A 26,588-nucleotide genomic window follows, 5' to 3' on the forward strand; every position below is an offset into this window, starting at 1 on the left:
GATAACCTTCACTTTTTTGGCGTCTTCCATCTCTTTCAGTGAAATGCGTTTGATTGTATGCGATAACGTTATAAGTATTACAAATTTACCTAGCAACAACAAGTTCACGAGCGTACGATTAGTCCATGATCGACAGAAGAAGGCAACTCGTACATCGTTCGACAATGTAACATTTTGTAGTTGCCTTTCATGCTAATATCGAGAACTAATACATCAGAAAACTGCGAGTCCCGTGACATGTCCTGACTTGTAATGTATGCGTAATTGTCGAAAAACACCGTCCCGTAAATCCTTGACTTTCGTGATTTCAATATAATGTCACGAGCCGAGCGTTAGCTGTAATTTTTCTTCAATTTTTACAAACTTGAAGCTTTTGTTACAGTTTAACATAGAACTAAAATGGACTCTGATAAACAGTACACTAAGAATAACATTTTGCCTATTCAGTTGTTTTAAAATTGTCAAAAAAATATAAACTCAAGATTTATAACATTTCAAAATTTCATTCATTCATAACGAATAAATTTATAACAACTTTCAATATATATATAATATATTTCTTAACAGACAGATTAATTCTCAGACATTTATCATTACAATACAGCAATATACAGGTATCATGTTAAGTATTTGCACTCTCTATTTTATAATGTCCTAAAAGATGGTAAATGCAATTTATAAAATTCAGTCTTAATTTTAATAGCTAAGTCTTATTGAAAACTTTATTTTAAATGCTTATAAGAAAAATAAAATAGGTCTTACACATAGGAAAACAAAGTTCAGAGTCCTCGAATGACAATTTTCAGTGCCATATATACTGTCCAGATGCGCACGCATAGCATTTTGCAATATTAACATAAAAGCGCACATATGAAATGTGTTTAAAAAGCGCACAAGCAACGCTCAGTAAAGCGCGCAAGAGCGCACAATATAATTTTAGCGTTCTTGACACGGTAAATGTCACTCGTCTTAAAATGATATTTCTGACGATATGACAATTAAACAATAGTCAAATACATATCAATTAAATAAATAAATCATTTGTAAACACTACTATTACCTTGTTATTAGATAATTTTGGTTGATTATGAGTATTTAACAAATTATTTCATATGACTAAACTGTCAAAAATACTGTAGCCAGTGTAAACTACCCAGAAGGCACTTATGTCAGCATCAGGAAATCAACTTCCTGTTTATCCAAAATGGCTGCCATATTAACAGACGCTAATACAATGAGACATTTAAAAAGGATATTACAAATAATAAAGAAGCGCAAAAGGTAGGCATCGGCTGTTATCAGCTCTAACTACCACACAGCATCCAATAAAAGCCTTAAATAACAGTGACATTGTCATTTAGATGCAAAACATAAACGATAAAAATGAACAATGTACATGTACATAAACACATGTTTACATGAACAATCTAGGGCATGACAATAATTTGAGGTTTGTCCTGTTTATTGATGAATCAAAATATTGACACAATCTCAGTTATATCTGAATTTGCATCCGGTTAAGACTGACATGTACTGTGTATGCGTTGTGTTAGTTCTGATGTTGACTGTTAGTTTCCCTAGTGACTGATAGTGAAATTGACACTATTTCGAAAAATTAAATTAACACATAAAAAATCAAAGTTCCTTATAGCAATAGCCAAAATTTCAACGCTAGATGTGGTCTGGTATATAGATTTTACAAGATACAAAATGATGTTTTTGTTGTTTTTGGGACAATATATTCAACAAATGTTTATGTACCATGTTAGTATTCGTGTGTCGTATGGATAGAAATCGTTGCCGGAAATTGAAATGAAAAATATTGTGCATTCCAAAACTTGTGCTAGATACATGTATCACATTTAAATAATACTGGATTATGAAAAACATTATATATCTGAGTGTTCCTCATTAGAATGAAACATGGCAAAAATCATTGTCCCTGCTAAACAATTTAAAATTAAAATCAAACTAATTAAAATTTCCACTATTAAGCAAACATTTTATCAATTTCTGAACTTTTTCTAATAATTATGAATCGTACTTTGTACACAAATGTATTAATGCCGTATTTTCGGGTTTTATCATGATGAAACACAAGGGGTTCAAATCAAATTAATTTTCCAATGTATACCTTCACTTTTACTTTCAGTTTACATTTTACAAACAATACATTAAAACAACTACACGATTTACAACAATATTCATAAATGCATTTTGTTCTGTAATTCGTTTATTCATCTTATTATTTTTGACTGCGAATATTCCAGTACCACAACTGTTTTGATCTTAACTCTTTCGAATATATTTCAAAATCGAATTATTTTGTTTCCAATCTCCTTTGCAACAGCAATAGTTTGGACCACAGTGATTAGGGCCCCAGGTACACGCGCCAACACCATAACCATATGTAATCAGACTGGCCTTTCCTGCATCAGGTTGCGAGTTTGCTGGGTTAGGCAGGAGTTGTTTGTGATCTTTTATTATGAAAACTCCATCGAAACAGCAAGCTCTGCAATAAAAAATCCTTGAGTAAGAAACAGCTTAAAGTATTAAAGCATGATATTTTATTTACATCTTAACAACCGTTATAATACGCTATAATATATGTTATAAATATATTATAATTTTCAATAATTTTAAATAACAATATTAACAAGACGCAGTTTCCATGCACGATGTAAATTAAACAATCTTTAATTCATAAATGGTTTCCAAGTAATTTCGAAACTAATTCATTCTAGACGGAGTTAAAAATCGGGAATGAATTGCGACTTGCACAATAAAAACACGGAGAGATGTCCACGCGCTAACCAGCAGTCTACAATCAGTGCATCACGCAACTAGCTAGTAACTTATATTTGTGATACAGCAATAATAAGTAATAAAGGAGTACGTACTTAGTCACTTGAATTCCCATGGCACTAGGAATGTCGGTCTTTGCCGCCGCACACATGTCGTTGCATGTTGGAGCTACGCCAAAACAATCCCGCCTAATACTAAACACCCAGCCTTCACCTTTTGCAGCGCAATAGTTTTGTGCCATCTCGTCAAAGTAGTTGTAGCTTAACCCATACATGTCAATAGCATTGGAAATGTTCAAACAAACTGAATATAATAGTTTGATGTTCCGTCTTAACTGCATTGCATGTAAAACAGAATAATGCATAACATATTTTTTCTGACTTTAGTGTACTAATAACTAGTAACAAGTTATATAATATTTTAATAAATCATTTAACTCACCTAAAAGGGCAGCAGAAATATACCAATATGTCGTCATCTTTTACAGCTACTTAGAACGTGAATAACAAAATATAAATGAACTGCTTTTGAGTGCAAACAAATCCGGAGCTCAAATCCTACATCAAGCGACGCATGACAAAACAGCAACTGAAAATGTAGACATGCAACTAATACATATGAATACAATGGTTATAATTTCCTTAAAACGAAATTGTGTAAGTTTAGCACGCGCATCTAAGCGGTACTTGGCCTTTACCTCTGAATAACAAGATGTTCTCAAAACGAGATGCCTGAATCTAAAAATGCGCACAGATTGATCCGTGAACATACGAAACTACGAATAAAAGCACAATGGCTACTTCAGTGTTTTAAATATCTCCGGCAGTTTTGAAAATATCATATGATGAATTTTCGTATCCTGTTCTCGACAAGGAATATAAAGTCCGCTTTAATGAATGTAACAAGAGCTGTATTACGTCAGCGCAATCGTCTATTTTTCCGCTTTGATTGTGCAATATACATTTCGTGTCAGTCACGTAAAAAGCAGACCACAAAGATAAAATTGAAGTTGAATATCTTTATAATTTATGAAGCACATGTAAACTTAAATTTACACTTTATGAATTTAAACAACGAAAGGGGAAATGTTATGAAATACGTTTTTTAAATATTAATACAAGTATTATGTTTAATAAGGTGCCTTTACCAGCAATAGACGCATATAAACTACCTACATAGAACAAATACAGCACGATACCTCCCTTCAGACTAAATTAATATCGCAGAAACCATTTTTTTATTTAAAAAAAACAGTTACCTTGATACAACTGGCCCTTAATCCAATAAAAACCTAAGTTTCATCTTTACTTAATCTGCGTACAAACACAATTAAGGCAACATACCTAAAGTCAAACTAAAGTTATTGAGTGAAAACTGATTTTCTATTTTTAGTTACCTTGATTGCACTGGCCCCAAATACAATTCTAACATGCGCTTGCATCTAAGCTACACACACTTAACATTTCTGGAAAAACAACTATATCCAAACCAAAATTATGCAAAGTATTTCTCTATTTTAAGTTACAATAACTTTGACCCAACTGGCCCGCTAATCCTTAAGCTCACTAGATCAAAATGTAAATTACATACACACACAAGTTAGGCACATTATCTCCATCCGTTCTGACGTAAGTGAACTTTTTATATTTGTTCAGCAACAGTGCGATTGACCCAAATGCCACCAAATGCACAACCGTGCAAGGTATACGTATCTTCTTGAGATTTTTCATGCAAACATTTGTCTGAATTTTCTAAATTCAGAAAGCGCTTAATTCTAATTAATTATTGGTCACTTGTATGGGCCTTTGTATGTGACCTCGTATTATGATCACCAAAAGAAACATATAAAGTTTCAATGAAATATCTGTATTAGTTACAGCGATATATATTTGTTGCACGCAAACCTTAACCGTATTTCATATTGCAAGCAATTTTTAACCAGATGTGTATGAGAACGAATGGGTCATAATCCTGCTAAAAGGCTGGTCACATTAAAAGGTCTTGGTCGGATAATATTCATCTAGACCCTTACCACATAGAAAAAGTATTTTTGTTTTCAATATCTGTAGAATATATAAAGACATTGGGTAGTTCCACCCAAACTTTAATCAGAATTTGCAAATTACAAAAATGTGGATTTCGGTTATAAATTGAAAGTCAGTTACCTCACACATTGACCACAATCACATATGTGAAGTTTCAAGTAAATACCTTTAGGAGGAGTGAGATGTTGCAAGCTCACCTTAACCTCAATTCATAAACTATGAATACTTTTGCTTAATTGCAGGTAAGAACTATGGGATTTGGTAGGTGAACTCACAAAATACCCCAAAACGCATGTGTAAAGTTTCAATTGAAAAACTGAAATAGAAACAATTGACATGGACATAATTTTCAAAGTAAAAGTATTGCATAATTCTGCTAAATTGCAACTCAGAGTTATGAAATTAGGTTAGGGACCTAATTGAATACCATTAGTAAAAAAAAGTTACACAGATGAGTAGCACGTCTTTCTTATGCAATTTTATTTGTAAAAATAGTGGAATAATTCTGCTAAATTTCAGGTAAGAGTCATGGAATTCTGTCAGTGACTTAACACAATAACCCGGAACACATGACTGAAGTTTTTAATTGAAACCTGTAGCAGAAGCATTCATATGAAGATATGCATGTTTACCTTTAACAATTTTTAAATAAAAAAAAAATACATTTTTAGCTTAATTGCAGGTCAGCTTAATGGAAAATAGTCAGTGGCATCACTTTATTAGCCCGAACACATGTAGGAAGGTTCAATTGAGTACCGGTAGTACAAATGGTTGTATGGATATGGTGCGTGTTTACAATAACCCATAGTTTCGTACACAAATTACTAACATGGACATTGTTTCCCTTAATTGCAGGTCGATATTATGGAATAATGTCAGTGACAATCACACCATGACCCGAACACATAAGTGAAGTTTCAATTGAGTACCAGTAGTAGAAATTGGAGATTTTGCAAGCCGTTGCTTAACCAGACCATTACGCCGATGTTGACGCAGCCATTTTGACGCGTACTTAAGATCGGATTATTAGGTCTAAAGTCAAGCAACCAAATAATTACCTAGTTAGTAAGTCAAGCAACCAAATAATTATCAGAATGATTGTCAATTATAAAACGATGGTGTAAGAAGAAACAACACTGTTGTGGCATTTTTGTATAGCGTGTAACCTTAGATCAAATTACATTCTTTCAAGTACGGTCACCTTTCCTCCGAAAAGTCTAGGTGTAAGATGGCCAACAATTAACAGAAAATTGGCTGTGCAACTTATTGTTAAGAGGAGAATATAAAGCATAAACTTTCTCCTTTAAAACAAGTTCAGTAAAAGAGATACATACATGGACATATTTGACATTTCAGCACATTCATGCCCCATGTGCTCATACCACGTTTTAATTGACGTCAATTTGAGTTAGCGCATTAAGAAAGATTTTCAAAGCTTAAACGTTTGCAAGATTTGTAATTATAATTTTCTCCTCGCTTCGAAGACATAAAGCTGTTGCCTTGAAAAATAATGGCGCCAGGGAAAAAGAAGTGCACGCTATTGAAATTAAAGTTGCATATCACGTGGTATGATAATAATTTTCCCGTTATGTGTGTAAGACAGCATTGTAACAGTCACCCTTTAATATACAACATTTTATTGAAGTTCGCAACAACTTTTAAAAATTTTAACAATATCGTTCAGGATTCAGAAAAAATGTTGATATTTTAACCTGAAATGTGACATTTACCTCAGAAAGATGAGCAAGCGTTACACCACAATATCTTATTATGGAGAAGTGATCTGATTATGATCTGCTGTAATACTCAAAATCTTAATGGCAATTAAAATGTAATTAAACCTTGATCGTTATAAACTGCTTTATATAATCTATTTTAATACGTTTAACATTGCATGGGCTAGTAGCCAGTAGGCTAACTGTTTTACAAAGACTTCTATAGGAGTTTTATATTCTTAATCGATAAAACTAATATTGTCTGCATATGGCGTACATATTTACATTCTGCCTATCGACTGTCTGTCAATGTAGTTATGTGTGTGGATTTTAATGTGTTCAATATATGGCTGTTATCTCTTCTAATGAAACAACATTATATATTTGTCATTAACCTTCTCCCCATAGTAATCATGTCGTCCCACCACAAGAGTGTGTTCAGGCTTGTATGTCTGCCTTCTGTTTTCTGGCTTTATCTCTGATCTATATCTGTTTATTTCATGCACATATTTAGTGACAAAATGTTCATATTACGATATTCCATGATCATATGCCAGATATCTTAGAACATCTGTGCTTGTCTGGCAAAGGTTTATGTAACAACTGACTTGTATGAATTGTTGTTGACATTATTAAGACTGGATTTAGAAGTGATTGATGTCTGCAAATAACAGTATTCCTGTAAACGGTAGTGAGTAGCTTGGTGGACGATGATGAACGGAAGAGTAGCGCCATGTCCACAAATGTATTACACCAAAGGTCTTTGCATGCTTGCTAATTGGCCTTGCTTATTTTAGGGTCCTGGTGTTCTGCATAGGTGAGACCAGTACTTTGTAAAAGGTTCATGTGGAAGAAAAGCTTGATTGAATGTGATATCCTGTTCCTTATCAAAGAAAGCCGAGGAGTTTGTGTTCAGGATATGCACGGTCTGTTGAGGGACGAAGCATGGCTGTCCTAATGGGAGTGGCGGATGTAGTTGAAGATTGATGGACGCAACTTATTGCAGACAATCCGAATGATGTGTATGGGTTTTGAGGTTGTTGTGAAAGGATCCGTGTTTGCTGCTGCGGTAGCTCGCCGGCATTTTGGTTTACAGGGGATCGGCAGCCCCTCTAATGTTTTGAAAGCCTGCTTTTTAGTAGCCCTTGCTGTTGTTGATTTTGTATTTTGCTTGCCAACATAATCAGACTGTCGACGTCGCCGTCCTGCTTCGTTTTTTTACTCGTTTCATCTGGAACTCATAATGAACCTAAATAAAATAGATGTATCAGTATATCTCTTGAAGGTGCTTCCAAAAATACTTTAATCTCCCTGAAAAGAACAAAATACATATGAAATAAACTTTAAAAGTTAAAAAAATAAATAAATAATTGTCATGCGTAATATATAAGATAGCTCAATAGGATTTAGATACGAATACATGATTTTCCAGAAAAAAAATGTTATTGATCCTATTGTCTACTTGTTTAAATAATGCTGTATTATTTCTTTATGCTTATTTAATAACTATCGTTACGGTCTTATATGTTTACACATTCCTGCTAAAAAGCACACAACCAGAAGTTCAATAACACTTTTTGTAATTTTGTTACAATTATATTCACATGACACCTTGCACAAACAATCCTTGCGATTTTGTGTATTAAACAAGTGCATTAGTTGGCAGTAACAATTCACTGAAAACTGTAACAATCAATTTTATAGTAACTCACAAGAAAAGGTTTGCCGCAACAGAAATATTTTCCTTCCCGTGCGTGGGTGGCTTAGTGTTTGGAGATCCCCGACTGTGTTTTGACCTCTCTACCACACTGTTCCCAAACAAATGCCATTCTACAAGTCAACAAAATATGAATATAAATTATCGACAATCATGATAATTTTGAGTAACATCAACGTCGTGATAATCATATTTCAAGCGCGCAAAACAGTACCAACAATGTTTTATTGACCAACTTTTGTTATTTAGACATACTTAAAACATTACTGATGTTTATGTCAATCTTTCGATTCTCTAGTTTAGTTTGTAAACCACACATAGCATTTCAAAAATGTGTCCCACACATAGCATAATTTCATTTTTCAGCACACACTCCGAATCAGATGTATTTGTGCAAAAATACAATGTATGTAGCTCCTCTATTAAGAATTACAATGTCCGCCCTAATATTTAAACCTTCGACAATAATTTAATGAACGTTTTTGTTGACTGAATAAAAAATATACCACACATAGCATTTCACTTCGTGTGTTTTCAAACACGCGGGTGCACTTTTTGAAAAAAATACTTAATAAGTAATTTTGCGCAAACTTAACACAGTTGTGTATTTTGACAATGACCGGGCACTCGTCTTTGTTTTTTTGAAAATGGTTTTGAATTAATGAAGAAATTATCAAAAACGTTACCTGAAGCGATGGTTTGTTGACATCCGATTGTCCCACACATAGCCGAAAAAGTCACGTGGTACAGGCACCTTGTTTATGTAAACAAGGTATATTAATTTGTACACAAACAAAAGTTGCATCTCGATAAGCTTTGCTTTTAAGCATCCAATATCTCTTGCAAATACATTGAATTGTATGCGATAACTTTAGAAGTATTACAAATTAACATAGCAGCAGCAAAATCAAGAGCAAACGATTGGTCGACAGAGGAATGCAACTCCTACTGCGTTCGACAATGAATCATTATATAGTTGTCTTTCTTTCTTAATTAGAAAACGAATAAATGAGAATCATTGTGTTTCTTGTAAGTACTTATGGAAATCGTGGTCCAGGCTCTTCTCAAAATGGCTTCTATTAAGCAAACATTTAATCATTTTCTATATTCTTGTATCAATTAAGAATTCCATTTCTAATACAAATTCAGTCATGTTATATGTTTGGTTTTTTAAGAAAGAAAAATTATCTTAGTATCAATACTCTTAAGATGGTCCATTTCAAAACTGATTTTTTTTTATATTTACCAATCCACAATACTGTTTTTAAATACTTTTTAGACGTGACGTCAATGACACGTGGCCACCGTTTTTTATTATGTTTTAATAAACGTATTACAAACGGCTTTACTGTATAATCGAGATGAAGGAGTGTACAGCATTATGTTATAAAATCGTTGACGAATCAATATATTAAATATCAGGTTTGCATTTAAATAAATGTATAAGGTAGTTATCCTTAATGGTGCAAGTGTACTTTCGTAGGGTTTGGAGGGAGGTACCCCCAAAGGTCCACACTTGAACCTAATGTCGAGAACAATAAAACAAGGGGACTGAACATTCGTTTTATTGAAATTATTTTTTGTTGTTCTTTGTTTCTTTTCAAACGCTTTGAAACAACACGAGTTTGGTCCACAGTGATTAGGGCTATGTGTACATCCGCCGGATCCATACCCATAGGTGCCAAGACTAGCCATTCCTTCATCCGGTTGCATGGGGATGTGTTAGAAAGGAGTTGCTTGCGATCTTAAATGATGTGCAAAGTATCTTAACACGCATCTCTGCAATAGCAATTCACTGATAACGAATAATCTAAACGTTTATAAGCATTACTTTGTATTTAATATACTAACATCAGTGTATTTCTATATACACATTGTTATAATTCACGATATATAAGCGTTCACGCATTTTTAATATATTCCTATAAAGTATTATTATGTAATATCATTATAAAGAAGCAGTTGTTGTTCAACATGTAAAGTAAACAATCTTCCATTTATAGATGGTAAATCCAAGTAATTGCAAAAGAATGAAATACTCGAGGAAGTTTGAACGCGAACCTGAAATGCGCATGATATATATCGTTACTATAACGAGCGGGCCGATATTCGTATTTATCTTGCATCTGTTGCAATCGTTGACCCCAAAAGCATGGTCGAAAACAAGTTGATCTACGGCAGAACCTCGCGCGACCGCAATCTACCGTAAGTACGTATTCCTGCGCGCCCATTAACATGTTCTAATATTTGACCTTTGAATTTTATGGAGACCCATCATTAATTTTATCGTTATAATATATCATCCTATATTTTTTTTTAATATATTACCATAACCAGCTTTCCGTACCTTTTAATTTTCATTTACTTGATTACGCAATTCATGACGAATCCAGTGCGACGTCTCTTCTCTGACGAAACATACTAGATCAAGTTTAAGCAAGAAACTCTTGATTTTAAAGACAACGTTTTGGACGCACAGGTGGAAGTAACGTACCCGGGATAATATATGGGCCCAGGAGCCAAATATATTCAAATAAATATTTAAAATCATGTTTAATGAGAAAAACATTGACAAAGAGCCATGTAAAAAAATCCCCAACCTCTATTGGAATCATAACAAGGTCATAATCTAAACTGAATCATAGCCTGTCTTCGCGGAGCGCAAACATGTCAAAAACAGCTGTAGTCCAAAGCATCCCTTGGTCCTTTTATGGGCAATTGGACAACCTTCCAAAAAATTTACTTTATTTTTGGGTTTTCTCCCCTTAATCGATAGCTCGCATCACATTCCTTTAAAAGAACGAGGCATGTCAAATAATGCATGCATATGCAACCACTTCCCCCTAAAAACTTATTCCAAAAGTTTATATTTTCTTTGCAACAACTGTTTGATTTACTTGAAAACGAAAGTCGCCATTGCTCTTGAACTCGGCTTAGCAGTGAATTACACTGACAGAGCCAGGCACAGAATCATCAAATCAACAACAACGACGCTTTGACAAATGTAAATAAATAAAAATACTTACGCATTCTGATTGTTTTGGAATTAGTTTTAAGGGGTTGTTTACGGAACAACGATATTGTTTGCAAGAAAGCAGGCTAATTCGGCCCCAGGCATATTCGGACACTTCCTAAAACATGGATTAATTTATGGTATTTTTGCTTAAGTCTCATAAAGCTGGCTTAATTAAACTATCACTTATAGATTTAAGATAGCTAGGTGGCGCTAATGACACAATTTTAGTCGTGAAATTCAGACTTACGATTACGATCCACATGATGATCTAATGTGTCAATATATGTGTGTACGTTGATTAAGGTATGGCACCAACAAAAAATGAACGTTAACTTTATTTTGGGTTAACCAATAATTAGAACCTTCTGAATAAGTCCATGCAAGCATCACATATTTGTGGGAATTTTAATTGTAACTTTTAACCGCAACCCGTTCCCAAACCAGATTGAACACCATGCGAGGTCATGATACGTTTTATTATGATAATACAAGTTTATACAGTTTGGCTAAAAAAACTGCTTAATATGATCAGTAAGTTTTGAGCGGAACGAGTTTTCCGCCTAACTACCGCCCGCCCTACTAATCAACCCAGTCAGCCTTTCTGTCCGTCCTAGTTCGATACATTTAGGCTATAATTGATACGGACGCAAAGACTAAATGACTAACACTGTAAGTCACTAATATGAAGTAAACGTATCTGAACTAAATACACACCACGATGCATTCTTTCCATGGATCTCTCCCACATGTTGATGTGTGTGCGATGGTCTTATCTAAGATATTTCTTAAAATGAAACATTTTGTTCTTCGCTGGACACTTTGTCAAGGACGCATAAACCTATTGTCTGATGTACTTTAACAATATGACAACTTGATAGCAAGACTGCCATTTTCGTATGTCCGTGTTCCATATATGCTGATAAAGTTCGGACATGCTTATTATACATCTATATATAGAGGATCAATTATTCAGAAAGCTATGGGCTTTAAAGGCCACCTTTTGGAGTAGGTACCAGTTCTTTATATCATTGGATAGATTCCGAAGTTGGAATCGGAAAAGAAAACTCCCAATGTCACCAGGCGAACAACATATCCTCTTCACCACATAGACCGTTTCGAAAGACGCACATAAAAGCTTTTCTAACAAACTAGTCTATGATACTTTAAAGGGGCCTGTTCACATTTTGGTAAATGGACAAAATTAAAAAAAGTCGTTCGCAAATTTTCGTATAAGTTATGACATTTGTGAGGAAACAGTAATACTGAACATTTACTATGCTCTAAAATAGCCATTACATGACTCTTTTGATGACCTTAAAACCTGAAAATACAAAGCGTTGCAACGCGAAACGATTAAAAAATTTGGAGAGTTCTGTTGTTGTCTGTATACTAGTATTTTGTGAAACTACGAGGACTGCTTATATGAAGTGTAAAATACATCACTCATTGTATGAAGAAGGATGGTCGAGTGGTCTAAGTGGTAGCCTTTTTAATTCAGGCCTCCAGGATATATATATATATATACAAACAATCTTATGTCATAACAATGAAAGTTGTTGCACATTCAAAGACATTAAGATTACTTGAGGCACATTTTTGCATATAAATTTATATATACCGTTTCGTCAATGTCTGTAGCGTAGTTGCATAAAAGTCCTGAAAAAATTATTCAACCTTTGCAGTTAAAGGATAAAGCGAAATGCGCATTTTTTCTTTTTTATTATATTGGTACTTGTTTGTTGATAGTTGTATATTAGAATTAACAAAACCAACCTTTCAATTAAGCTATTTATGTTAGTAAAACATAATATGTCTAAACTAATTATAAAAATGAAATGTTGAACTATATCAGGATATTCGTCAGTTGCCTGACCTTCTTACATCCAAAGTTTTCTGGTTATTTTTTTTTAAGAAATCGACACACCTAAGTTCGATTGGTTGTATTACACGTTTGCAGTCGCTTGTTGTGTTCAGTAATGTGTTATACCTTTCGCAAATGATTTACAAATAAATTAGCATATACAGAACAGAAACGATATACAAAGGACGGACCAACAAAGCAAAACAACAATCAAACCACAGGAAATTTGCAGATGGAGATAAAGTTGTATTCTCGCCACTAAGAACATAACAAGATTAAGCCTTATAATGTTTTTACAAGACATTCCACCATATTATATAGTTATGTCACCACCAGCGTTTCACATGTGGGCAATAAATATTCATGATTTTCTCAAAAGAGTTCAAAGCATAAACATTGACTTAAAAATGTCTATTTTAAAAATGCAATAGGAAATTGCAATTGGGATACATCGTTTGTTTCCGGAAACCTCAGTAAGGTAAGCCTCATGTCAAATGGTCGCCATTTGTACTTGTATTACTACTTTAAATTGTCTATTGTTATAAGGCTGTATACGACGCACGATGAACTAGCGCAAAACTTTGTACCGAAACTTAAATATAACGAGCACTGTCTACGTTCATTTGTGATGCATGTTTACCTATTACTTTTCCAAAATTATTTAATCGATTTATTGTTCACTTTTGAAAATGACTTTACGGTTTTTACAAAACAATCAAACCGAATATGAAACTTGATACATTTTGTTTTGCGATGTATACACCTCATATTTGTTTAGTTCGAGGAAGCGAAGAGATCATAGACGATAGAATATGTATACAATACAGTTTATATTGCCGATTATGGTACTGGTACTTAAAATACCGATGATGACAGTTCATGTATAAATAATAATCAAAATAATGTATGTGTCTGATATAATTGGGTGTATTTTTTGTATAAACCATGATATTATAAAATTAAAATGTGTTTTAAATAAATTAACATGTTGTGTTTTATTATTATCATTTAGGTAATATAGAATTTAATCATAATCATTATTCAATATTCTTAAAATTCTAAAATTAACATGATTATTTATTTTATTATTTTTATTTTTACTTATTATTTTTTAAGATTGTCGACATTATTTGTTTCAAAATACCATGTATTTATCTGGATTTTAATATTAAGTTTAAACCAATTTATTCTAAGTTTGATTGCATTAAAATACTATCTACCTATATGTATTTGAAATGCTCTTGAGTCCGTTTCCTGGGCCTAGAACCCGTACTTGGGTGTCTCTGGGAGAGTTCGAAAGGATGCTCCCACAGTGGGGATCGAATCCATGGCCTCCCGGTCATGAGATGTACGCTATGTCCAATATACATCATGGATATTTGTATTTCTAAGTATTTGAGCATTTTATAATATAATGTAGCTACAAAATTGTGGAAAATGATTCATGTGCTGTACTAAATCAGTATAAATGCATACAATTCTAATTGATGTATCCACCGACATGCATGAGTGATCATGTCCTTGAATATGAGTTGCAAGTTCACTTTTTACAGGTATACTGGATTATGAAAGATTTATAAGCATCAAATTGACAACTCATTTTCTAAATGATAGCTTGTGTGTCTCATTCTCAGGACAAACCCACAGTCAATAATTACAATCTAAAAACATCATTGGATTGTAACAATTCTGGCTACTCAGTCTACTGTGTCTCAAAATAAATAAATAAATCTGCCACTACTGTTTTGTTGTATAAAAAGTACCCGTACAATTCAATTGAAAGATCAAGAGATGAATAGCAACGTCCTGCACCCTGTTCCTTTTTATGTGACTTGGCGGTTATTATTACCAAATTATATATGCCCAAAGGCAAATTTACAGATTTGACAAATAAGTCTTAACTGTGATCCCAGAGTTTCCCCTTATTGGTATGGAATTGAATTCCCGGTCTGAATTGCTCTTTGGCAAATCTTAGATGGTTACTGTATTCAACATTTGTTGTTTTACAATTTGTATTTATTAAAATTTCATTATTTATCAGACAATATCTCTCTTCAAAAGTTAAACATAATTGCTTCTGTAAGTGTTACCTTTTAAGTAAAGATAGGGCCGACTTGTTGATTAATAAGCCTGGAGCCAAATCGACCCAGGAATACGCCCGAGGCCGCATGATCCTGCTATACTCTGAACAAGTATTGATTCTACCAAGGAAACAGGCTTGAGTGTTTAAATAAGCTTCATTCTTCGGACTTTCAGTGCAATCTATCGAACAATAAATTGGTTAAAATCACTTATACTAATTATTTGTTAAAATAGACATTCTGAACAAATTCAATTATTTATTTTACCCGTATACAAAAATCTTTCCAATCTTGATGACCAGTGAACTACCTCAAAACCACTATAACTATAAAACACTAGTATTTTGAATATTGCAATGTTCCACAGAAATGATGGGGATGATAATTCTACGCGATGATGAATTATATAAGATATTTATAAATTCCAATTGCAATAACAAATCCACTACCAGTTCAATTGCTTCGAACACAGTTGAAAATAACAATATTCCTATGTAGAACCGTGCCACATATAATACATTTCAACTGTTTTTTTAGCTTTCTTTTCATTCAAACAGTTCCTCTGACATTTGCCAAATTGCGGCAATATTGAAAATAGTTCAAAATGGCGACAATTAGACCAGAGGCAGATTTAAGCAATAAATCGTATGCTGATCCAGAGTGAGTAAATTGTTTAGGATCAAAGTTGACAATGACATGAAATCTGGTCGGTATATAAATAAAGTAAGTGTGAAATACGTATATATTTATTTAATCTTTTGAAATCGTACGGCTGTTTTTCGTCGATTATTTAACGTTTTTAATATCGAGTAGTCCATGATCATCTTCTTTGTTGAAGTTGAAATATTTATCATTAAATGAAAGAACTACACAAACATCAAAGGTATACGCATGTATCACAATATGTGTACTCCAATGTTCCATCTCTGGAGTCACAATACTTCATTGTCTTAGCACCTCGAATGGAGTTGACACAGTGCGTCTCCTAACCGTGATTGTACTACTTTGTAATTTTCACATAATATGCAACCTTTCCTAAACTGATTAGACATGTGCATATTCGACATAACTGATTCTTATTTCATCATTTGCAGGCCAGATAAATGTGCATATTCGACTAAACTGATTATTATTTCATCATTTGCAGGCCAATTATATTTTAGGGAACCGTAGTTATAAGACGGATTGACCTGTCTTTCAGTGCAAAATTCAATATTTTTATTTTCGATTTGATTAATTACTATTTAATGAATCTGGTCAGGCGTTATATACGAAACAAGAAATTGATGTTTGTCTATGCGATCGAACGCTTGCCATTAATAAAAGACTCGCGGATGTTTAAGATTACGCGAGTTTCTTCTCTGCAAATGAGTGTTGGGTCATTTTTTCTATTTTTCATATATTTAAATATAAAATTTAATATGACTAGTTGATAGGTAGTATAACTTTCACAATGATCCATTATACGGAAACGAAGTATAAGGCGGGCATACAAGTAACTTCTAACATTTTCTTTTATTTGAAGAAAGTTATTTTTAAATTGCAAGAAGATAAGACGTGCTTGAGTAATGTTCAACCAGGAGCTGATGTAAGTAAGTGCGGTTCGACGCATTGTCGATGAAAACAAGTACAGATAAACATTAAGAACATCCCGGACAGTGCGGATCCGTCTCGTTCCCAAGAAATGGTCCCAAATTTGGTTAGTCTGATAACAAACTTCTGGTACGGCATTACATTTAGATGACCTGATCAGTTTACATCATTTCACGTATGAAATCTCATTACAATTAAACAATTAAAATGAACAAATAAAAAAATGCAGTTTTTTTATTAAACGTTATGTTTTTATTGTTGTAAATCAATCGGATATTCATCTTGAATTGTTTAACAATGCCATAGCAAAAAGAGATAGACTTCAAACATGTTTGCCCTTTTTTTTTGCTTTTTTCCACTTTTAGCGTCCGTGAATTGGAACCAACCCAAACTAATCAATCACAAGCCCGGTAAAAGAAGCGTAGTTAAGTGTTATGTTTTATTTAAAAAACAATCTTGATATTTTGAGGGAAACACACATCTTTAATTTGTAAAAATGTTACAATTACCACAAACTTGCAACACGTAAGATATATAAGTATGACATTTCATTAAAATATAAGGCAAATTAGTTGCCATTGTTGACTTTTCCACACCGATTAAATGTTAAATCACAGTTTTGGTCTATTTGAAAGGTATTTACGCATAAACTTTCATTACAATACATACACTTCATTATTTTCTCGTCACAAATGAAGTTATATTTTAAAATTGAATACAACACTATGAACGTTATAATGACTTTAGTTCATTTAATTAAACCCACGTAGACACACTATTTCCAAATTGTTATAAGTGAAAGTATTTCGTTCCCAATATAATATGCATGAATTATTTCATTCTGTTTTGTAATATATGGCTGAGATCAGGAAGGGCACGTCGGAACCCCTTAAGCAAGTGCACGTCAGAACCCCTGTAACAAGGGAGCATCAGAATCCTGTAATAAGGCGGGACTTATTTGTTCACATTGAAATCAATGCCAATTTCAAATTGTGTTTGATATATGTGGTTATGAAATAAGGCGACAGAAACGTCACGTTCAAAAGTATTTAAGTTTTTAGGAATATAAAGAAGTGAAACTCCAGCTGCTGGAGCAGTATTGAATTTTCATTAAAAACAATTAGTTGGTCCTTTATTTAAGGCAAGTGACCGATTGCCCAAACAGTACAAAACAGCACAATACAGCACAATACAAACCAACATAAACACAAAATATGAATAAAGCTGGGGTCACCGCCTTGGAACGGTCAATGCAAAGCATTGGGGGTTTAAACCTGGTTATAGAGCGCTCAACCTCACACTTGGCCCAGCAATATTCATAATACATTTAAGTGTAAATAAAATTTAACGTCATAGCATTGTAACTCAAATTAAACAATACTAAAAGGGAATTAAAACGCATTAATTTAATTACTATTTAATTACTCAATTGCATTGAAGATACAAGAGTAACAGAATTACAACTTTTTGACGAACGATCAAATAAAACTATTAACAATTGTCAACTACATTCCTTCTTTATAGAAAAGATTTGAGAATATAGAATCATATAGTTAATATCTCAGATAATCATCGCGCAAATACAGGAAGAAGCAGCAATAATGGGTGTAAAAATTCCATATTACATAGCTTGGTTGTTTATGTGACTGCTAAACAAATTAAAAATCATTAAATCAAACAAGAAACGCCTATCAGAGAGAAAATATAAATAAAATGGAACGTTATAAACCCAAGCCTTGTTTGGTAAAACACGAAACAGTTAAAGTAAGTTAACCAAGTGCTAGTGAATTTTAATTTGAATCCCAGTGAAGGTCAAGGGAGAAATACGTGATAAAGTTACACACCGAACAAACTTTTTTGGGGAAAAAACTAACACATAGGAACATCATATTTAAGCTGTAAACATTACATAATGCTTAACGTAGCAAGATCTGGTACAGCACATCGTTTTATAAAGACTTACGTTGTTGTTAACCAGTTTTAAAATATGCCATTACAAGTGAGGCAAACACTATTTTCCCAATACAGCTATTCAATTATAAGACTTATGATATTCCTTGTATTTGTAATTGTTAAAAATATCATATTGTTTCCGCAACAACTTTGTTTCACCTACTGGCAACACGGCTGGTAGGTACAGAAGATGCAAAACGACTATGCCTAACCAACTGGACACATATGGCGTGGATAAAGCAGAAAAACGTGCTTTTACCTTATATTTCAGGTCGATTTATTGTCACAAGTTGTATTTCTTTCTGTTAAGTTTTTGCAGAAAGCTTCGTTGTGCAATACTAATCTAAAATGATTTTGAGTATCAATTTCTTTTCAATTGACTTGCCGGATTTATTACTTGCAAATGGCTTATCGTATCAGAAAATATATACCATTCCGAAAACCATGTCACAATATGCCAAAATAAAAGTTTACAGTGACCTTAGCCGACGGACATACTTTTATAGACCACTAGATAAGCTCCATACTGAATGTCACTGTACAGCGGCACTATTTAATTCATTTGTTCTAGTTAAGCAATTCTTATTTAAGTAAAAGAGTGAACAGGTCAAATTTTGCAAATTGATCATTATTTAATGGCCATAATTTAGACGTGCTTCATGCGATCTAGCTCTTTATCATACTGTTATATTATGTCCATAAACATTCTGACAAAGGTTAATGATAACAAGTTTAGACTTTCATAAAAAGAGGGCGGACATCGACCTAGATCCGCCAGTTATGTCCATGTCAACTAATACGTACAGTGCTTTAAACCGTCGTTAACAATAGGTATGGTGCGTCTATCTTACAACTTTTGTTTAATTAATATCATATAAACCCTTTCGAATAGTTTTTGCAAAGATTAAAGCGTTTGCTGTAAGATACCTTACATGTAAAATGATAACTTTTAAACTATATAGATAAAAACCGTCATCAAACACACATAAGAAAACATAACTAAAACTGGTCTTGTCCTCAACGACGTTAATTTTCGTAAATAACTGTATTTTATTTAAGAACTTGAAATTCGAAGTTTTGCCTTTTTATCTGTTAACAACAAGATAACAATTAAAGCAATATGGGAATCCCCAATATGGGAAACTCCGATCAAATTGCGATTGTGCATTGTCTTCTAATCTTCACTGAATCTGATAGCATTTAATGTTTCATAACCAATGCCCAATGGTCACAGCATAATTCAAATGTGGTCATATATGGAAATTGCTTAACCATGAAACACGTTTACAACGAGCGTGTCAAGTGATTAAGAATAGTGGTAACGATACATTAAATCTTCACTGTGAAATTGATTGGAAAGGATCACATTAAAGCGCTATCAGTGCTCATTAAACTGACATATTATAATGTACAATTACAACTAGAAATATCATTTATAATCCAAAATTATGATAATAGTTATTGAAATTTTGGCAATATGTTTCAGCTTGTTTATGTTATAATCGTTTCACTTGGAAGTTATAATGTATCATTATTTCATGTAAATGATGGGGAATGGTTACTCGTTTTGTTTTCTTAATTAATTATATGCTCGCTTATTGTGAAAATTTGCATAATGTATAAATAAACAAAACAAAACAAAACAAGGGTGGGGAAAATTCATAAACATAACATTGCTCTTCACGTGTACATGTATATCGAATTTAATTACGAGAGTATATTCAGTTCTAATGTAATGAAAATAACATGACTTTTGACCAATAAAATAATTATTGATCATGTTATAGGCTGTCATCAGTTATAATATTTATCATTTCTATGAAAAAGTGTACTTTTCGAGAAATTAAATTTAGATTTAGATCAGACAACGGGTGGATGAACAGAGAAAGACATTTACAGACAAATAAACAAATAAATATCCCAACGTGTAAACAACAGTTAATAATCATAGTTCATAAAAAGCTTTTATATAGTAATATCAAATTTTACTTTTACATTAAATTGAATTTATAGATTCATGACCTTTGATCTCTGATGAAACAAAGGTCTTTAAACAAGTTACATTGTCCTTATGTAAAATATGTACTCATGTCGAGCGACGCTTCAAGTGATCCGTTCCGCAAGGTGAAAGCAAAACAATGATGGTCATTCAAAGTGTCACGTATCCAAACACGCCTCCTGGTAATGGCAATCGAAAAACTTTGGTTGTTTATAGTATTTCTTTATACTGAAATAAAACCTGTTATGTATTGCTGATTAAGTAATCACGTAAGTTATTGGTAAACAAATATTTGTCGAGTCATCACATGTTAATATGCATTATATGCATATAATTATATGCAGTGTACTTCAGCTTACACAGTAACGATAAAAGGGACTGCCACAATTTTCTAATTTATTGAACTGTTGCAGCCCTAGTAATTAAGTAATTAAATGATGCGTCATGTCATTGTGGACCAATACACAGAATTCATAATTAAAATGAATGATCAAATATTCCTTTGACGATAACTATGCCTTTGAGACATTTTTGCATGTGTTAATTTTATATTACGACGGTTTCGTAACAATTATGCAAATAATTGAAAATATTCTTGAATTTACATCCGTAAAAGTGCGTATAGCATGTCAACTGTATTAATACAAATGAAAGGTCAACTTATAATAACAACATTTAAATTTAAATACAATGTAAAACCAAAATTCGGTCTCCTTTGATACACTTATAAGATTCCGTCCTTTTAATTTCCATATATAGTACCGAGACAGTAAGGCTAGTTTAGCACATTATTATTTCGGTCATTATGACGTTTCTCTCTAAGGCCCTCCCACAGAAACGCGCCTTTGTTTTTATTTGCTGATTAAAACCATTAGATGTTGCACCGAGGCAGTATATAAGCATGAATGGAAATGTGTATGAGAATTTCACGCTTATGTGAAACAGTTAGCAGCAGCACTAAAAGCCAAAATGTTTTGGATAATTATTTCAATTGTTTTCCTTGGCCTACTGATGAGACACCAGTTCAACAAAAGGCGCTTCTTCAGACTCCTTGGGGTGCAGTGCGCCAATACGTATCCGCTTTTCGGGTGTTTGCCAGAAGCAATGAAAATGGGAGTTTTGTCGCATGATATTTGGTCAATACGAAAATACGGGCGCGTCTTTGGAACATACTTGGGAAACCTTCCGAACCTTGTTGTGGCGGACCCAAAACTGATCCGAGAAATATTTGTTTGCCAGTTTCATAAGTTTCCTCAACGTATGCAAGCTCTCTACATCTCCGAATGGTGGGACAATTGCGTCGTCATGGCGAAGGGTGACCATTGGCGATACATGCGTTCTATAATCACGCCAGCGTTTAATTCAGTGGCACTAAGAAACATGCATACACGCACGGAAACTTGTCTCGAAAAGCTGACTACTTTTTTGACTGAAAAGGTGAATGGCCGAGTTGAGTTTGAATTTGACATGCGTACATTGTTTGGAGCCCTTACCCTTGACATTCTATGCTACACATCATTCGGCCAAGAGACGAATAATCTGAAAAATGAAAATAACGAGTTTTCGCGACATGCAAAAATATTAAGCACTCTTAATATCGAAACCAATGCGTTGAACGGTCTGCCGATGATACTCCCATTCACCAAGCCTGTCTTTCGATTTTTGCGGCTAGATTACGTGAACACTGAGTCTTTGAATTATATCAAAAAGGTTATTGAAGACATGATTTCCTTTCGGTCATGTCAGAACGGCATGCACAAAGATACGCTGCAGAACTTGGTGAATGCTACCGGATCATTCGACGACCAACAGCAAATTGACGATGGTAATACGAATTTAATCAGTAATCCATTTAAAACACGTAAACACCAAGGCTTGAATCAGGATGAGATAATTGCGAATGCAATCGTGGTGTTAATGGCTGGATATGACACAACGGCTACCACACTTACATGGATGGCGTACCTTTTGGCAACAAATATGGATGTGCAACTCAAATTGGTAAAATCTATTGATGAACATGCAGACATTTCTGGGACTGATTATGATTCTGTTATGAAACTTGACTATCTGGATTGGTTCTTGAGCGAAACGCTACGACTTTATCCTGCCGCAAACAGAACGGGTCGGGACACCGACATTGATACGGAAGTTTGCGGACTAAAAGTAAGAAGAGGACTTTCAATAACTGTGCCAATTTACGCCATTCATCGGATGCCGGAGTACTGGAGTGAACCGGAAAAATGTATCCCCGAGCGGTTTTCACCGGAAAACATGGAAAAGATTATTCCATTTACGTATCTTCCGTTCGGTGTAGGACCACGAGCGTGTCTTGGCATCAAAATGGCGAAAATGCTGTGTAAAGTCATAATGGTTAAGGTTTTGCAAATGTATACTTTCCATGTTTGCTCAAAGACTGAAATAAATCCGGTCTTAGAAACTAGCCTTCTTACAAAGCCTAAGAACGGACTCTGGCTGACATTGAGAAAACGGTAGAGTCAACACTTTTGCGTGTTTAAGAGCCTACTGATCAAACCAAGCATGCTACATTTTACCAACGTAAAACAGTCTTTTAATATTCATATGTGAAAATGGGTATTAACTTCGCTTTCAAATGAATGCCATTTTTTGATTTTATTCGTTTGCATTTTTCAAACGAAAACCTTAAATAACTAACTGAGTCAGTATGTATATTTATATGTGTATAAAAAAATGTCCATACGTAACGCTTTGTTTAAACATGCGTATCATAGTGATTGCTATGTATTAATAAATAAGTTTTAATTTATTTCCTATTAAAATATTATTATTATGTTTATTATTATTATTATTATTATTATTATTATTATTATTATAAAATTATTGTGAAGCGTTCTTCATTTCATAATATAATAAAAGAATTCGATACAAATATAAAATGTTTTTCTGTACTTATTGTACATCGTATGTGTTTTAATATTGTTCAAATAAACGTGTGAAAACTTATCGAGTGAAATTCCTTTTTACCTATGAACGTTATCACGAACTGTCAAAACAAGAAATGAACACGTATGCACTAGTACATGAGGAACAGAACATGTATTAGTTTTAGTATTACCATAAGTGTAAGTATGAGAATAAGTATTAGTATTAGTAATAGTTTAAGTATTAGAAATATAAAAAGTATAAGTATAGTATTAGTATTTGCATAAGTATAAGTATAATTAGCAATATAAGTGATAATTTATTGGTCGTTGTCGACTCAGGTAATACTTAAAAGTACCCCAGCTACACTTAAGAATACTGCAATGTACCCCGGGTACGAAAAGTACGCTTTAAAGCATCCGGCCATACTTTTAAGTATATCTTCCCAACACCTGGTACTTTGTAGAAAACAAAAGAGTCCATGGTGTACTTTGAAGTAGTACCTAAGCTGACAATGATCTATTGAGGTTGTCTCAATAGGTCGTTGTCGTCTCAGGTACTACTCAAAAGTACCCCGTGTACTCTTATGCATACTACAATTATCCCGGGTACGGAAAATATACTAAAAGGCGCCTGACTATACTAAGGGGTACTTTTTAGTACATTTCGCGTACCCCGCTTACTTTTAAGTATGCTTTATAGTATATGGTGAACATTAAATAGCATATGAGCAGACAATAAGCAATCGATCATTTGTTATAGTAGCAAGAGTAGAAATATAAGTAGTAAAGTATTGGCAATTGATATAAATGGCTCAGTCAGGTATAACTAATCTCCGAAATAAGTCCAAACTGACCACACTACTGACACTCTGTCATACATTTAGGTCATTATTTACTCAATGACGACATACCTTTTGACCAATATCTGCGTCAAGGTCAAACATTATATAAGACAGACCAAATCAGAACAAATCGCGGCAGCGGTCAGTGGGAATCACACATTTAAAGGGACATATCTGCGGACAAAATGGTGTTGTATATTTCATGAATAAAATCAGTAATTTAATGTTGGCTAAGATACTTAAAAAGTATATTTATGTACTTGTGTCTCGGATACACTTTTGGGGGGAAAAACACAACATTTTAGTTAAATTGAAATCATTACACAAGAAATTTACATCAATTATCGCAATACGCATGCACACCATTGATAGATGCACTGAAGTGTATGAAGTGCGCAAATTAATTATAATTATCATTAATAGCAGTAGTAGTAGTAGTAGTAGTAGTAGTAGTAGTAGTAGTAGTAGTCGTAGTAGTAGTAGTAGTAGTAGTAGTAGTAGTAGTAGTAGTAGTAGTAGTACTAGTAGTAGTAGTAGTAGTAGTAGTAGTAGTAGTAGTAGTAGTAGTAGTAGTAGTAGTAGTAGTAGTAGTAGTAGTAGTAGTAGTAGTACGTAGTTAGTAAGTAGTGAGTAGTAGTAGTAGTAGTAGTATTAAGTAGTAGTAGTCGTAGTAGCTATTAAGTAGTTAGAGTAGTAGTAGTAGTAGTAGTAGTAGTAGTAGTATTAGTTAAGTAGTCTTAGTAGTAGATAAGTAAGTTAGTAGTAGTAGTAGGTAGTAGTAGTAGTGTCCGTAGTAGTAGTGTAGTAGTAGTAGTAGTAGTAGTAGTAAGTAGTAGTAGTAGTAGTAGTAGTAGTAGAGTAGTAGTAGAAAGTAGTTTTAGTAGTAGTTGTAGTAGTTAGTAGTAGTAGTATAGTAGTAGTAGTAGTAGTAGTAGTAGTTAGTCGTAGTTTCGTAGTCGTAGTGAGTAGTAGTATAGTAAGTACGTAAGTAGTAGTAGTTAGTAGTAGTTAGTAGTAGTAGTGGTCGGTAGTAGTAGTAGAAGAAGTTAGTAGTAGTAGTGAGTTAGTAGTCGCAGAGCAGCAAAGCACACAGCAGACATAAGTAGCAGAAGTAGTAGTTGACCGAGTCCCGCCATGGCCTGACACCTGCTCTGGACAAGGCCACGATCAGGAGGACTCGAAGACGGTCGCAGACGCAATCGGCCGCCTATACACCTATAAATTACAAATATTTGCGATAGCGAATACATTACCGTTAAATCTACGTTACAATATAGGGATAATACACGTTTTCGAGGGCATGATCATCTGCGGGCGCTCGAAAAATCCGTTCCTGCCCGTGTGCGCAGCGGATTTTGAGAGCGCCCTCAAATGATCATGTCCGAGAAAATGTGTATTTTCGCTATATTTGCATAAACAAATCACACATACCAAAATAAATTAAAATAACATTGAAAACAATATGTCTTGTTCATTTGACATCGACAAAATAATTCGATTATTTCATATGACGTCATACAGTTTAAGGTTGTGTTTTACATATGCCTCAATCGGTCATCATCAGAAATGACGAGGCTTTACCTTCGGATAGGAAGTTTTCGAGTTAAAATGTGTTTAAACAGTGGATTAATGCAAAATTGAAATGCAGCCGCGCAAAGTACGAAATGAGGAATTATTTTGGAATTTACTTGTCGTGATGGATAAATATATCGTCAGGATAAGTCATTGTTTTCAAAGATATTTCTTTCGTACAGGTCTATCTTATTTCGTTCCAACTAAATTTTCTAAAAATTAATACTGCCAACATATTGTCACTAAAGTATTTCAAGCATACAGCAGAAACGTTGAAGGTACATAAACACTTACAATTACAGCACAGTCTTTTGAAAGTGTTGAGTAAAAAGCCTTAACTTTATTGACGTTGCCAATAATAAATAAAGCTGTTGTCAAAAGATTGCAGATAAAGTTTGAAAAATGGATTGAACTATTCATTGCCTTATTCCTGCATGCATGAGGAAATTGGTGCTTATTCAGTTCCCCATTCATGTTTGGAAA

General features: G+C 33.6%; 1 protein-coding gene and 1 long non-coding RNA gene across 3 annotated transcripts; one reads left to right on the forward strand and one right to left on the reverse strand.

The window, feature by feature from the left end:
- Positions 1 to 501: 501 nt before the first annotated feature.
- Positions 502 to 3,629, reverse strand: LOC127882421 (uncharacterized). Of its 2 annotated transcripts, none has more exons than XR_008050531.1 (4): positions 3,503 to 3,629; positions 3,247 to 3,393; positions 2,901 to 3,065; positions 502 to 2,512 (listed from the first exon to the last, which is right to left on the reverse strand). It is a non-coding gene; the product is annotated as an uncharacterized LOC127882421 (long non-coding RNA). The 2 variants fall into 2 exon arrangements; XR_008050530.1 differs by having other exon boundaries at positions 2,901 to 3,108.
- Positions 3,630 to 21,668: 18,039 nt separating this feature from the next.
- On the forward strand, positions 21,669 to 23,555 carry LOC127882098 (cytochrome P450 3A24-like). Its single transcript, XM_052430529.1, has one exon. The coding sequence runs from the start codon at positions 21,755 to 21,757 to the stop codon at positions 23,279 to 23,281; it is 1,527 nt and encodes a 508-aa protein (XP_052286489.1). The 5' UTR covers positions 21,669 to 21,754; the 3' UTR covers positions 23,282 to 23,555.
- Positions 23,556 to 26,588: the final 3,033 nt, after the last annotated feature.

The sequence above is a fragment of the Dreissena polymorpha genome, chromosome 5, assembly GCF_020536995.1.
Source record: "Dreissena polymorpha isolate Duluth1 chromosome 5, UMN_Dpol_1.0, whole genome shotgun sequence".
NCBI classification, from domain to species: domain Eukaryota; kingdom Metazoa; phylum Mollusca; class Bivalvia; order Myida; family Dreissenidae; genus Dreissena; species Dreissena polymorpha.